Here is a 15,476-nt window from a genome sequence, read left to right as displayed (position 1 = left end):
TCCATTTTTGTTCAAATAAGACATGAAAAAGTCTGCATTTCGGAAAATCTTATTAATAACGAAAGACATTATAGCAAACTTAAAGATAAATTTATATTGTTAGCAAGCTATAAGACACAGAAAGAAACGATTACTTTACATAGGTGCATAATCTATAGCAGACAGTTCATGAACACTGTCTGATATGAGATACTGACTTTTGTTAAAACAAAATACTAAATGTTATTGTTTCAAAAGATTTTTATTTTTATCATTCATGATTACATCATAAAAATAAAACAATTTCAGTGTGAGTGTGAATACATGTCGTTGTGTCACTAGGGTCTCCTTTATCCAAAAATATTTTTATAAAGGTAGACTTATATTTACCACATATTTATCTGTTTACCTATGTCTTTTCGCCAGGCTTCCCCACAGATACAGAATGAATGAACAAAATTAATTTGTTTCTGATAAGTTATCATCCTTCCTGTACTTCATCTTAATATTGTTTCAAAAGGCTCCTATTTCTTACAGTTACTTGTTTATCGTGGTACTATATTTGATATTGTACTTTTTTTTTAATAATACCGGTTTATTTCAGTGTGAACATCGACAATTCGTAGGACAGAGTTTTCAGTACTCTAAATGAATCATGCTGAATATCCTACTTTATCACCCTTGATTATATAGCTGAGTGTAGCCACTGTTTCCTGACTACAATCCAACACAGCACACAAGATTAAAGCTTTCAATTTGTACAGAATGTGCACCGCATGCAGTAGAGCTGCCATCGGTCTGGCAGTGATACTAGTGGGTAGACAGCTGCTGCAGAAGATTAGGACGAACACCTTCCTGGGCACCGCTATCACTTGTCTCTGGTCTCTGCCATGCCCTTGAAGATGCCCTTGTACATGACGTCAATGGCCTTGCTCCAGGCCTGCTCCCCTACGGGGCTCTTGTGAATGTCCAAAGCATCCCTCAGCAGCTGCATCAGCACATCCTTCAGAACCTGTGAACAACACAACGGTGTCAGTGTAAGTGGCCACCAAAATCGTAGCAATGGAGTCTGTAACGGTGATGCTGGGGAATTACCCTGTTGTGTTGCACTTAGAAACTAAAACTGTGGATTTCGTGTGTTTGTTGCATACTAAAATGTTTACGTAGACATGTAGAATATTAGGAGCATGTAGGAAGTCCAGTCAGCATTTTACCGCTATAAAAACACACAACTCGAAGTTACAGCTAAGCAACTCACTATTATTGTATAGATGGGCTCATAATTACACTGTTTTATCTCAGAAGTGATTATAATCTCTTCTTGAAGGATAGGATGAAGGGAAATGCTATACTTTATCTGGTCCATCTTGGACTGTAGTATGAAAATCGCGACTATTTGTAACATGAAAGATAATCATGTAACTTATCATTTCAGAGCCTGTTGAGACAAAGGTTTGTGGAAGCAGTCATCCGATTTAGATTTTATTTGGAGCAGGGATTTTATTTACTTTTAAGTGTGACCCAGTACGTGGCTGCGCCGCGGAAATGTCACTTTCGCCGCCAGCGACAATAGGCGACGAGTGTCCGATGGAATTTCAGCGACCCATTGTAGTGTGGTTCTATCTGCCAGACTAGAAAGGATTGGTTGGTTTTCCTACACCAATGTTGAATGTGTTATAGGGGATACTCACAACGTATTACGGACATTGTGATATTCTCAGGCTCGATTGATCGTGAGAGGTTTCCCTTGATTTTCCGTTGACCTCAAACATTCTGCCAGTAGTAGTGCCAATATCTCGAGTAGTCTTGACAGGAGGGACCACTTTCTGTAGGAGTACCGTTAGTGGGAGAAAGGGGTGGCCAGTGCGAATGCCCACACTGTGTTCCTGCGGCTGACTTGATTGGTGAAATACACTACTGGCCATTAAAATTGCTACACCAAGAAGAAATGCAGATGATAAACTGGTTTTCATTGGACAAATATATTATACTAGAACTGACATGTGATTACATTTTCACGCAGTTTCGGTGCATAGATACTGAGAAATCAGTACCCAGAACAACCAACTCTGGCCATAATAACGGCCTTGATACGCCTGAGCATTGAGTCAGACAGAGCTTGGTTGGCGTGTACAGGTACAGTTGCCCATGCAGCTTTAACACGATACCACAGTTCATCAAGAGTAGTGACTGCCGTATTGTCACGAGCCAGTTGCTCGGCCACCATCGACCAGACGTTTTCCATTGGTGAGAGATCTGGAGAACGTGCTGGCCAGGGCAGCAGTCGAAGATTTTCTGCATCCAGAAAGGCCCGTACAGGACCTGCAGTATGCGGTCGTGCATTATCCTGCTGAAGTGTAGGGTTACGCAGGGATCGAATGAGGGGTAGAGCCACGGGTCGTGACACATCTGAAATGTAACGTCCACTGATCAAAGTGCCGTCATTGCGAACAAGATGTGACCGAGATGTGTAATCAATGGCACCCGATGCCATCACACTGGGCGATACGCCAGTATGGGGACGACGAATACACGCTTCCAAAGTGCGTTCACCGCGATGTCGCCAAACACGGATGCGACCATCATGATGCTGTAAACAGAACCAGGATTCATCTTGAAAAATGACGTTTTGCCACTCGTGCACCCAGGTTCGTCGTTGAGTACACCATCGCAGGCGCTCCTGTCTGTGATGCAGCGTCAAGGGTAGCCGCAGCCATGGTCTCCGAGCTGACAGTCCATGCTGCTGCAAACGTCTTCGAACTGTTCGTGCAGATGGTTGTTGTCTTGCAAATGTCCCCATCTTTTGACTCAGGGATCGAGACGTGGCTGCACGATCCGTTACAGCCATGCGGATAAGATGCCTGTCATCTCGACTGCTAGTGATACGACGCCGTTGGGATCCAGCACGGCGTTCCGTATTACCCTCCTGAACCCACCGATTCCATATTCTGCTAACAGTCATTGGATCTCCACCAACGCGAGCAGCAATGTCGCCATACGATAAACCGCAATCGCGATAGGCTACAATCCGACCGTTATCACAGTCGGACACGTGATGGTACGCATTTCTCCTCCTTACACGAGGCATCACAACAACGTTTCACCAGGCAACGCTGGTCAACTGCTGTTTGTGTATGAGAAATCGGTTGGAAACTTTCCTCATGACAGCACGTTGTAGGTGACGCCACCGGCGCCAACCTTGTGTGAATGCTCTGAAAAGCGAATCATTTACATATCACAGCCTCTTCTTCCTGTCGGTTAAAATTCGCGTTTGTAGCACGTCATCTTCGTGGTGTAGCAATTTTCATGGCCATTAGTGTATTTTAGAGACTTGGGTGGCAGACCTCATGGATATAGCGGGCAAGTCGTGCGCCACCTGGGGTGGAGGTGCTCTCTGACAGTGTCACTTTTTTTATGTAATTTGGTAATACGTACCGACATACAGTCATTCTCCTAGTATGGAAAACCTCAAAGAATACACAAAAGCGTTTCCAGTGCATGTGTATGGAGTTTTGAAGAGTTTTGTTATTCCGAGTTTTGTAGGTAGTTGTGTGGTTTATTGTGCACGCATGTGGTTTGGTAGGAAAAAGCTAGTATTTCTATTCAATTTTTTTGTCAAGCACATGAGTAGTAATAGGATAGTTAGCTAATCACATTTTGGATTTAAAAATGGCCACTAAAATGAATCAACTATTTATACATTTAATGAGTACATAATAGAAACCGAGCGAGTTGGTGCAGTGGTTAGCACACTGGACTCGCATTCGGTAGGACGACGGGTCAAACCCGCGTCTAGTCATTCTGAATTAGGTTTTCTGTGATTTGCCGGCCGCTGTGGCCGAGCGGTTCTAGGCGCTTCAGTCAGGAACTGCGCTGCTGCTACGGTCGCAGGTTCGAATCCTGCCTCGGGCATGGGTGTGTGTGATGTCCTTAGGTTAGTTAGGTTTAAGTAGCTCTAAGTCTAGTGGACTGATGACCTCAGATGTTAAGTCCCATAGTGCTTGGAGCCATTTGAACCATTTTTCTTTCCACATACGTCTCGCTAAATGACCGTGAGCTCATACGGAGGCTTAAAGAGTAATAATGATAGCAGTGCCAGAAAAACCCTCACCTACACATGCGGTATTTACAGTGGTATAACACGAAGAGAGAACTGTCTATAATCGCCATTATTAATCCAGCAATACTAGCTGCATTTGGAGAGTAGGATGCTAACCTTGAACTCGTCTTCTGGAACCTTCCGCCGGCCGTGATTGTTCCCGATCTTCAGTAACATCTCTTCTAGCACTTCAGGGTCGTCTAGGTTGCAGACGATGGAGTCTATGGAGTACATGACGCTGTTGGCGTGCGCCTTCAGCCTCTTGGACGTGGCGAGCTCGTCACGCGGCATGTCCGCGAAGCTGGGGAACCTCTTTTGCGCAGAGGGCAGCTTGTCGAAAAACCTGTGAAAGAAGCAGAGGCACCGTCAGGGGGCCGTACAAAATAACAGCTGCCCTACGTCCTCCCATAGGTTTCCAGTGTTTACATTTGCACTGACTTCCGTATAATATAGCTAAATCCTGAAAATTATTGTAGTCAGACGAATTCTCCCAGACAAAATATTAATTATTTCACAAATTATTATCACCCAGAAAATAATTTATTAAGAGATATATACAGAGTGTTCGAGAAATACTTTTACAAGCTTTGGGAACAAGTTCCTTAGACCAAAACAAGAAAAATGTGTAGTAAACATGTGTTTTAATAGACACAGCAGGCCCTACCTATGCATCTGTTCACCTTCGCTACAGTGAAACACACCACTTCTATTGAAGAAGTGCTCATAGCTCATAAGATTGCCTTTTAGAGTCCATGTTTACTGGATTTTTTTTTCGTGTTTTGGTCCACACTACCACATTCCAAAATACGGAAATCAAAGAACATGCACTAGAACAGATCTGTTTTACAACATCTAACATGAATAAGTGGTCATAGCTCTTAGTGTATGCATTTCGGACCCGTGTTTACCACACAAAACGGCTCCGAGCACTATGGGACTTAACATCTGAGGTCATCAGTCCCCTAGAACTTAGAACTACTTAAACCTAACTAACCTAAGGACATCACACACATCCATGCCCGAGGCAAGATTTGAACCTGCGGCCGTAGCGGTCGCGCGGTTCCAAACTGTAGCGCTTAGAGCCGCTAGGCCACCCCGGCCGGCGTTTACCACACAATTTTCTTTGTTTTATGTAAGGAAACTCTTCCAAATGTCTGTAAATGTAATTTTGAAACACCCTTGATATGCCACTTACCTAAGGAATCATCTTCGAACCTGGTAAAAATCACCGTAAGAGAATCAGTAAATCGACAATTGATACGCCCTTTTTCTAGCCAGAGACAGATGATTCGTCCCTTACATCAACAAACGAAACCATTAACATTTTAATGAACCAGAGAAAAATAAATGATGACATTTTTACTAAAGCTGTCAATCAGTTTTCTGTCAATTAACCAGCACTCACAAAAGGAAAGGTACATACTGCAATGCCTCACACATGTCAGCAGTCACAATCCGATATTTGCCTGCAAATCCAGCTCTCGGACGAGGATCTGATGTCAAAGAGATGCTGCCAACGGCGGGAGAAAATTTTCGGAACTAGATCTGATTTAACAAGCTGTTGTTATCTCACACAAAGTGTGCAATCAATTCTTTAGAGAAATCTGCCCGTCTTTTGCAGGAAGAAGTGTTTGTACGTGCTGTGGTTAAATTGGAGCTCGCCAAGCTCTGTTAACTTTGAAGCCACATCGGCTGTTGAAACCTGGAGAGACCAGGTGCTCCTCTTTTACCTCAAAACTGTGACTTGAAATCAACAAGATTGACACGGGAGGGAAAGGGAGTCGCCTTGCTCAGAATTACCCAAAATTGAATGAACTGGCAGCTCCAGCAAGTGGACGAGTTACGTACCCTGCATATCTGTACTGTGTAGTAGTACAGGAAAGTCAGGGCTAGTTTTGTGTAACGTTTATAATAACGTCATGTTTACATAAATTGTACATCGTGACATGTTTTAAGGAGACGTACTGCTGGTCACATCTTCGTACCGAAGAAAGTTACAAGAAACGAAATCATGTCCACATCTTAAAATTGACCATATGTCTGGCAGAAACCAAAGAAAACAGCGAAAAGTGCATCTACACAGTGCAACTGATATATAACTACAACAACAAAGTGAAAATCTGTGCTTTAGGTGGACACAATGACCTGTTGGTTCCAAGTAGTTCTTAAACTCCAGAACAGACAGCAGCATCCCAGAAAACAGGGACGTCCCTATAACTGCGGACAGTGGGGCGCAGATGTATTAATGGGACATTGCCAGGACATACCGCGCTAAAACTGAGTATACCCACGACTGGCGTTGATGATGTCCTCAGTACAGCGAGGAAGAGCGTTCGCAAGTATATTCAGGTATGCCACATCCAGCAGACGTCACTTATTCGTGATTAGATCATGTAAATCTCCAAAATTGTGGGAATATTGACTGCTACGATTCACTTGGTGTTACAGATGGTCTCAAGCTGTTTTTTACAGTATTAAGATCGAGTAATTTAGCGGGCCAGTGGAGATGTGGTAGGATGTCTGAGGGTTTGTTTTGTTTTGTTTTGGTTTAGGGCGCAAAAACAGCTGGGATCATACACGCCCAAGTCAAAACTAGAGAACACGAACACAGAGTGGGGTCAGTCAATACAGGAACGTATGGGTGCAGTCCTGTGAACTCAGCTGATCTCATATTGGAAGGCGAGAATATCTACAGTAAATTAATCATGATATAATAATTTCGATAGAACAAATTTGTATAAAAACATACCAGTAGTTGAGACAACTGAAATTACAAAAGACAACCTCCTCTGATATAGAAAGCTGCCCTGTCGACACTTATGAACTCATAAAATTACTACAGCTCGCGCTATCACAAAATTATTTTGAATTTTATAATAAAGTATACACACAAAAAGGTGAGGTACCAATGGGAAATTGCGTAGCAGGTACCATCGCAGATACGTTTTGAAATTTTATTGACATAAGAGAAAAGAAAAGAGGTGAAAACACGATAAATAAAACACAAAAGACAACATTAAGATCGCACATCTACATATTGCACAATATCTCTGGCAAGAAATATCCCTGACTACGTAAGGTATGATTTATTTGTAAATATGAAGCAGCGTTGGAAGGATTTGTCATTTTACAAGTATAAAAAAATAATGTGACATTTGAATAGAAGGTAAATTCTTTAATCTATTTTAACAACATAGCAAATACAAAAAATTACGTACCTAGATGATTTATGGACGTCCTGCATAGTATAGGACAACATAAAATCACGTAGATGTACAATAAAACGATATATAAATGTAATGTCAACAGGAACACTTGGCGGTGGCACATACGCTGAAAAAAGCTTGTTATAAGCTTATGTAATCAACAAGAAATAAACAATTTGCAGCTAATTGTGTCAAAAGTATAAAGAAGATGTCACATTATGACGTTATGCAAGCTGTAGGCCCAGGGTTCATGTTCATGTTCAGGGTAACCTGAATGAGCCGGCCTAAGTCGTGATCTGAAAATACCGTCCAACATCACAGATCCACCTCTCGCTAGAACTACACCCTCCACGCACTGTATGTTAAGTCTTCATTGGGTTCTCAGTGGACTCACTTCCAAGAATTTGAAAAGAGGGAAAATCGCGACTCGTCGGACCACAGTATGGCCTGCAGTCAGCTGCTTTCCAGTTTTATGCGCGCGCCTTTGTGGGCAATAGCTTTTTGCCAAGTTCCCTACTCCATATGTCAATTGAATGCAGTTCCTTCGCAATGATCGCCCGGAAACTGGCGAAAATTCACTGACAACAACAATTCCTGCCTGGTTGAAAGCGGCTGTACAAGACAAGTGTGACACTCATCCCTGGTCCCTCTCGGTTAGGGTCTTTCTTTGACTCGTTCCACATCATTACGAAATATCGTATTCATGATCCATGGAACTAGTATTAATCTAATCCAATCTAATCTAATCTAACCACTGTTCTTACGGCACACATTGGACGGTCTGCGTTGAGACACCAACAAATCGGGCAACTTCGATCATGGTGTATAGATACAGTCTGCGTTGAGACACCAACAAATCGGGCAACTTCGATCATGGTGTATAGATGGGCACTGCCAAACACTATAGCTCTTTCCTGCCATTATATCACGTCTCTACGTCATTCCTCATTCTCTATGATCGACTGGCACATACCGTTACTCAACTCTTTTTCTGGAAACGGTCAATTAAGTGCGCAAATTCATAATGAAAGAACCATATGATAGAAATACTGAATTGAGGCCGAGGAATGCGATAAACAGCGGTACTAGTGATTGTTGGTAATTGACTAATCCAGCCCTACTCTTCTTTTACAGCCGGCCGGGGTGGCAGAGCGGTTCTAGGCGCTACAGTCTGGAACCGCGCGACCGTTACGGTCGCAGGTTCGAATCCTGCCTCGGGCATGGATGTGTGTGATGTCCTTAGGTTAGTTAGGTTTAAGTAGTTGTAAGTTCTAGGGGACTGATGACCTCAGCAGTTAAGTCCCATTGTGCTCAGGGCCATTTTTTTCTTCTTTTACTCTTGATTCGAATTTGCATGGTTTGTAGAAGTGAAAGAACATTGAAAGCATTCTGGGCAGTGGAAGATGCACTCAGATTGCCAGGGACAATAGAGTCAGCCACCATCCCTAGAGCCTACTCACAGAAGGCTTGCGGAGGGAGAGGAGAGGGTCCATTGCCCATCGGCCATCAGCCATGCTTTTGTTGTGCTACTCCGTGACGTCCGCCTTCGCTATGAATGAACGAAGATAGGAACTTCAGTCGTGAAAAGTCCTGGGAAAAAATTTTACAAGCTGGGAGTGGAGTGAGAAGGTTAAATATTTTAGCAGAAGGCACTATTGTACCCTAATGTAGATGGTTAACTGTTTCTTAGAAAGCACTGGACATCAGAGATAAACATCTCAAAGACATATTGGGGTTCCACAGTTGTGGGCGTGTGAAAATGTGAGACACCGTTGAATGTACTGAATCTGCAAACTACAAATGTTGACACAATGTAAGAAACGCCAGCATTGGCAAACGTAAATAAACTAGAGTTCAGAAAGATAAATAGGACGGTTGCAACGAAGACCGCCTCATTGGTCACAGAGAGAGAGAGAGAGAGAGAGAGAGAGAGTGAAGCGAACTTTTGTCAGTGGAAGATGGTAAGATAAATGTTATTGGTTAACCTATTGGAGGAAGGGGCTTTTATTTTCTAAGGAGAATATGTCTGAGTCAGTGCTCAGAAGATCCAGAGCCCAAACAATCTGAATTTAGTAAGAGAGACAAAACACGGCAATATGAAGTTTGCTAGTAGTAAATCTTCGATAAGAAATCATCTCTCGCTCTCGATCATCAGGAGCCTCCGCCTCCAGACTTCCACCCTGAGAGCCAACGTTTAACTCTGCCGGCCTGCCATGCCACCTGAGTTGACTTAGAAACATTTCGAGCTGATCTGCACTTAGAAGATGGGGAGGGTCGTCCGTTCCTCCAGTGATTGATTCTAAAGCCACTTCAGTCTACGCCTGCGATACTGTGGCGAGATCGAGCCACAACCACGATATGATGTGTAGGGGTATTGAAGTCATTTCACACTAATTCATTTATTTCAGGCTTCACTCTGAATACTTGTATTTTAGCGCCAATCTCCTTTCATCTCAAGCACTGGTGCAATGTACCGGGTGATCAAAAAGTCAGTATAAATTTGAAAACTGAATAAATCACGGAATAATATAGATAGAGAGGTACAAAGTGACACACATGCTTGGAATGACATGAGGTTTTATTAGAACCAAAAAAATACAAAAGTTCAAAAAATGTCCGACAGATTGCGCTTCATCTGATCAGAATAGAAATAATTAGCATAACAAAGTAAGACAAAGCAAAGATGATGTTCTTTACAGGAAATGCTCAATATGTCCACCATCATTCCTCAACAATAGCTTTAGTCGAGGAATAATGTTGTGAACAGCACTGTAAAGCATGTCCGGAGTTATGGTGAGGCACTGGCGTCGGATGTTGTCTGTCAGCATCCCTAGAGATGTCGGTCGATCACGATACACTTGAGACTTCAGGTAACCCCAAAGCCAATAATCGCACGGACTGAGGTATGGGGACCTGGGAGGCCAAGCATGACGAAAGTGGCGGCTGAGCACACGATCATCACCAAACGACGCCCGCAAGAGATCTTTCACGCGTCTAGCAATATGGGGTGGAGCGCCATCCTGCATAAACATTGTACGTTCCAGCAGGTGTTTATCAGCCAGGCTGGGGATGATGCGATTCTGTAACATATCGGCGTACCTCTCACCCTGAAACGTCCCCTTTGAACAATTATACATGACTGTGCTTAAACTGACACACAATATTTTTGGCGCAACGCAATCTGACTTTCAGTAATCCCTACAAGAGAATGGCCCTGACTAAATTAACCTATACGTTTCACAAATCACTTACCTCACAAAAATCTTCGTTACTCGAACTACTGCAATACAGCGAGCGAACATAGACAGCCTACTTACAACCCGTCACGGTAGCAGTCACTGACCATTTTGTGAACTTTGTTTTTGTTTTTTTACCTCTCTATCTACATTATTCCGTGGTTTATTAAGTTTTCAAATTTGTACTGACTTTTTGATCACCCGGTGTTTCCTTATGTACTGTTAGTATCATATTTTTTCAATTAACGTCACAACAATCACTGAGAACTTCAGAACTACAATTAATTCAACTGAGCGATTATCATCATCTTTCCCTGCAAACTCTATGTCAGATATGCCAAGGCCTTATTCTATTAATTTTGCCACTGTTTTCCAGTCGTTTTGTCAATAAGTTTATCGGAATAAATCAAAGTAACTGTGATTTGAGTCTCAGTTAATACTCACAAATTTCCCCAGTCATTATATTGGAGGGTACCTAGATATTATTGCGATGCCTGGAAGGCTTACCTTGCAGTTTTAAAAACCAAGCCACCTTACATTAGACACCATTTGACTGCTTCGGCTTACGCCAGCAGTGGAGAGTCACACTGTTTCCTGGTACCAATTCTACACCATCTACGGCGCTTCGAGCGCTTATGTACCAGCGGTCGTAAAAGGGTTAAAAGCAGTGATACCAGTATTTCCTGATCAGTGAATGCCTTGAACAGGCACAGCGTAAGCAGGGTGGGCTGACCTGAGGAAGAGCTGGACGCCATTGTTGGTGATGTCCTTCCTTACAGAGCCCCACGTGGTGACGACGAAGTCCTTCTCGCGCGGCGTCAGCCCTGTCACGGGGTCGGGGACCTCCGGCAGCGCGGGCGTCGCCTTGCCGCCGCCCCACAGGAAACTCAGCAGCGCTCCCATCCTGATACCGAACGATATCTGTATCTGCAATGGACACACACGACGTCTTAAAATCAAACAAAGAGTAGCATGGTTCTTTCTCCCCAACCCTTCATCATTATAATGGACATGGTCACCAGAGATATTCATAAATTTGCAGCTGGGACACTGCTGATCATGTTCTTCTGGTTGATGAAGACAGTAACTACCCTCAAAGACACGTCAAAATATGGACGAAATGCATTGAGCAGTTCGGACTAGGCCTCAGTATAAAGACGCCTGAATAACTGTCAACAGTTACCGAGAAAGACGGTACAGATTTGAAAAAGACAAATATCCTCAAGTACGTTGTTTCAAAATTCGCTGCTGACGGCTCACTCGTTCACGACATCACAAACTGCGTTAGCAATGCACGGCTTAGATGTAGTACAGTGAATGGCGTGCTTTGTGATACGAAGATATCGGACCAACTGAAATCCAAAATACACCCTCTGCAATCCGTCCAGGTGCCTGTGTGGTGCAGAATGTTGGCCTGCTGCAAAAGAAGCTACGACTTGCGGTGATAGCAACCATAATGCTTCGCTGGATCTGACCAGACACGTCATGACCATGTAACCAATGATATAATCCGCTCGTGGTGCAGAGTGGCACTTATCACTGAGAGGATGAGGGAAAGTTGTCTTCGGTGTCACAGACTTCGTGCAAATCAACAAGCAACTGCAAAAAGCGGATTTTCGTTGAAAGTCGATGGTAACGGATCTATTGGGAGGTGTGGCAACGTTGGCTAGATGCTCTCCATGTAGTCCTCAAGATATTAGGTCTCATTCCTCACCAAGCACAAGATCTCAGCAATCGGAGACACAGCCATGAGGGCTGATCCCATTGTATTACGAGACAAATACATAAGGATAAGAAAAAAAGAAGAAGAACGTATATGGCGATTTTGGGCGGGAGACCCTGACGGGTTATCCAACCACCTAATTGGGAAGGGGTTTCTTTCCACGTAGTGTACGAGAGTGTGTACATTGAGCGTAGGTGACGGTGATGGGTGCAGAGAGTGGTGTCATTTTTGTATTGTGTCGTGATGACAGAAAGGAGAAGATGAACCTGGTGCTGACTCATAGCATACTTCTCTCCAATAGTACCAAGGCGACCGCCGGAATTAACATCCCCTTGCGACAGATCACCGTCACGAATGTTACATGTCCATATTTCGCGAGACACTATAAAGAGGTTTGGAATTTAATCCATGGTACTGGCGCAAAGTCTATGATGATGATAAGAAAATTTACGCCAACACCTCGCCTCCTCCTACTGACCAAACACTAGTGCAGGAAATTATCCCCACCCGAGGACCAGGAACACATCAAAGGGGAGTGCATAGATGTACAATTCAAATGTCGAATGGAATTATTGACTAGGATATCAAACAGGGTGGGCTCTGCCACGTGTCGAAAAATGCGTCCTTCCTCCGTGCTCAATGCCCAGCTTTCCTTACGGGCATGTGAGAGTTGTGTCATATGTGTATTTGTAGAGCGCTGGTGACTGTAAAGGTTATTTAGTTGATTTGGGGAAGGAGACCGAACAGCGTGGTCAGCTGTCCCAGCGGATTAGGGAAGGAAGTCAGCCGTGCCCTTTCAAAGGAACCATCCCGATATTTGCCTAAAGCGATTTAGAGAAATCACGGAAAACCTAAATCAGGATTGCCGGACGCAGGTTTGAACCGTCGTCTTCCTGAATGCAAGTCCAGCGTGCTAACCGCTGCGCCACCTCGCTCAGTGAGTGTAATGCATGTGCGTATAGTGTAGTGTTATGTTTGTGTTTTATGTGATGGCAAAAGGGAGCGGGTGAAACCCGGTGCCGGCACATAACCTACTCCTCTCATTAGCAAGGGGGCCGCCGATCTTAACATATCCATCTGAAGCACAGATCACTACCAACAGTGTCACATATCTTTCACTTCGTAAGACACTGCAAAGAGAATCCAGGACACTGGTGCGAAGACTGCTGATCAGAAACTTTATGCCACCGCCTCTTCTCACCTAGCAGGCCACATACTAGCAGCGAAAATTTCACCCAGCACCAGGATTCGAATCGATTTACCTCCAAATCAAGAGCATCGGCTATGGAAGTACGAGCGTCGATGGAAAGGATTAGAGACTGTGGTAGACAGAAGTATAAGGCTTGATGACGACATGGTAGTGTTAGCGGAATCGAAGAAGTTGCTTCATGAAATGGTGTAAGACCTAAATCGGAAACGAACGAGAAGAACTTGGAATGAAAATAAATAAGAAAAAGGCGAAAGCATAGTACTGTGAGTAAAAGGAGAGAAAGCCAAAGTAACAATAGACGGACAAAAACTACAGTCGGCTGCAAAATTAAATACTAGGTAAGTATTATAGCGGAGGTGTTAAAATATAACGCAGGAATAAGCTCGAGAATGGCGGTAGCCAAGAAGGTGTTCTACAAAGATGATATTCCTATGCGAGCAAATGAACAAAAATCGGAGGGAAAGAGTGGCTATTACTCTTTGCTAAGCATAGCTTTCTACGTGGCAGAGATGTGGACATCAATAAATAATGAAGAAAGAAGCCTGGGAGCAGTCGGAAAGAAACTAGAGGGAGGTGCTGAGAAGAGGTTAGGAGAAAATAAACTCCTTAGACACTATATGGAAAGCGCCAAGCCGAATAACTGCTTACTAAATGGCCAGAGGTGGACCAACGCGTTATTGACTTGCTCAATTTGTGAAGCTCTTTCTATTGAATAAATCATCCATATTTTCTGAAACTGTAATTATTTATTTGTCTATATATGTACATCATACCTGCCGATTACCTTCCCATTCGGATAATTCGTTCGTGATGCGTCTTTTTATTTGTCTTAGAGTTTGTTATGTTTCATTAGGACATAACAGTAAATGCGACTGATTTGAAGACTTCGTATTAGGTAGTGGGCAGCGCGTCATTATTAATCGCGGACAACGCCAACAGCTTAAAGACCGTCTGGTGTACCTCAACGATAAGTCATAGGACCTTTATTGTTAACGTCATTTCTAGGTGACGTAACGAATAACATTCTTAGTTGTCTCATGCTGTCTACAAACGAGGAAAGGAAGGTTACGACTTTGGAAAATTTTTACTGTCAGCTTACCCTAAAGATAGGTAGATGCAATGTAATTTTTGAACCCAAGAAAAATTAACACAGCTTGTAAAAATGCGCCCTGAAAACTACAGTTTTAAGAATTCGGGCGCAAACCAGACTCTCAGAAGTGAAGATTAAATTAAGTCACACACGCTGTATACGGATGTTATAAAGTAACTACTTACAGTTTTATTTCTTTTTGTACTGCAAGTAAAAAAATCGTGTATTTGGATAAATATCTGATTGATAACCAAATGAAAATTTGTTCGAGATATTTCTTGTAGTAAGAACAACACAATCCAATATTGTAGACCAGGGGGTAATTACCCCCTCATGAGTAAAATGAAATTTTCTGAAGGGTAAAAATAAAAAGGGTTTGTTTGTGTCTATCACGAAATAAAATCATTTTTAAGTGATAATATTGGTTATATTAGTTATCAATAATTACTTTTTCCCAATTATTAGCATTAATGTGTGACACTAGGCGGAGGAGGTTACAGGTTACTCACATAGACCACTCACTACAAACATACTTTGTGCTTTTTACCATACATCCATGACGGGAAACGTTAGACATACAAGCAACAAATACCAAATGTTTGATTAAAGTTTGTTCTCCAAATTGTAATAGTTTCTGCAGTAGACCAGAAATCGTGTCATTATTCACTTCGAAACAGATAAATGAACTAATTGTCAGTACGAAACAACAGTAACTACATAAGTTTACTGTAGCACTCTAAATGTTATTATTATTATTATTATTATTTTATTGGTCAGACACAAAGCATTAACAGTCTGAAGTCCACCAATTTCTGACAGTGGAGAAGTAAGGAGCCCAGCAAAGTGATTTACAAACAGTAAGTACAGGGCACACACTTTAAATTAGTTAACTTTAAATTGGGGTGCACAGTGTGGGTGAAGCAGTTACCACTA

General features: G+C 42.8%; 1 protein-coding gene across 2 annotated transcripts in view; it reads right to left on the bottom strand.

Annotated features, from left to right (window-relative positions):
• Nucleotides 1-272: 272 nt before the first annotated feature.
• The window catches only part of LOC126234748 (globin C, coelomic-like), a 187,206-nt gene continuing 172,002 nt past the window's right edge, over nt 273-15,476 (bottom strand). For both annotated transcript variants that reach the window (XM_049943493.1, XM_049943495.1), the window contains exons 2-4: nt 11,254-11,447; nt 4,196-4,421; nt 273-991 (exon numbers count right to left, since the gene is read on the bottom strand). In XM_049943493.1, coding sequence (XP_049799450.1) covers nt 848-991; nt 4,196-4,421; nt 11,254-11,447 — 564 coding nt within the window. In that variant the 3' untranslated portion in view covers nt 273-847. The remainder of the gene's footprint in view (nt 992-4,195; nt 4,422-11,253; nt 11,448-15,476) is intronic.

Source organism: Schistocerca nitens, chromosome 2 (assembly GCF_023898315.1).
Source record: "Schistocerca nitens isolate TAMUIC-IGC-003100 chromosome 2, iqSchNite1.1, whole genome shotgun sequence".
Taxonomy (NCBI): Eukaryota; Metazoa; Arthropoda; class Insecta; order Orthoptera; family Acrididae; genus Schistocerca; species Schistocerca nitens.
The sequence above is the reverse complement of the archived record's forward strand: the minus strand, read 5'-3'. Positions and strand labels throughout refer to the sequence as shown.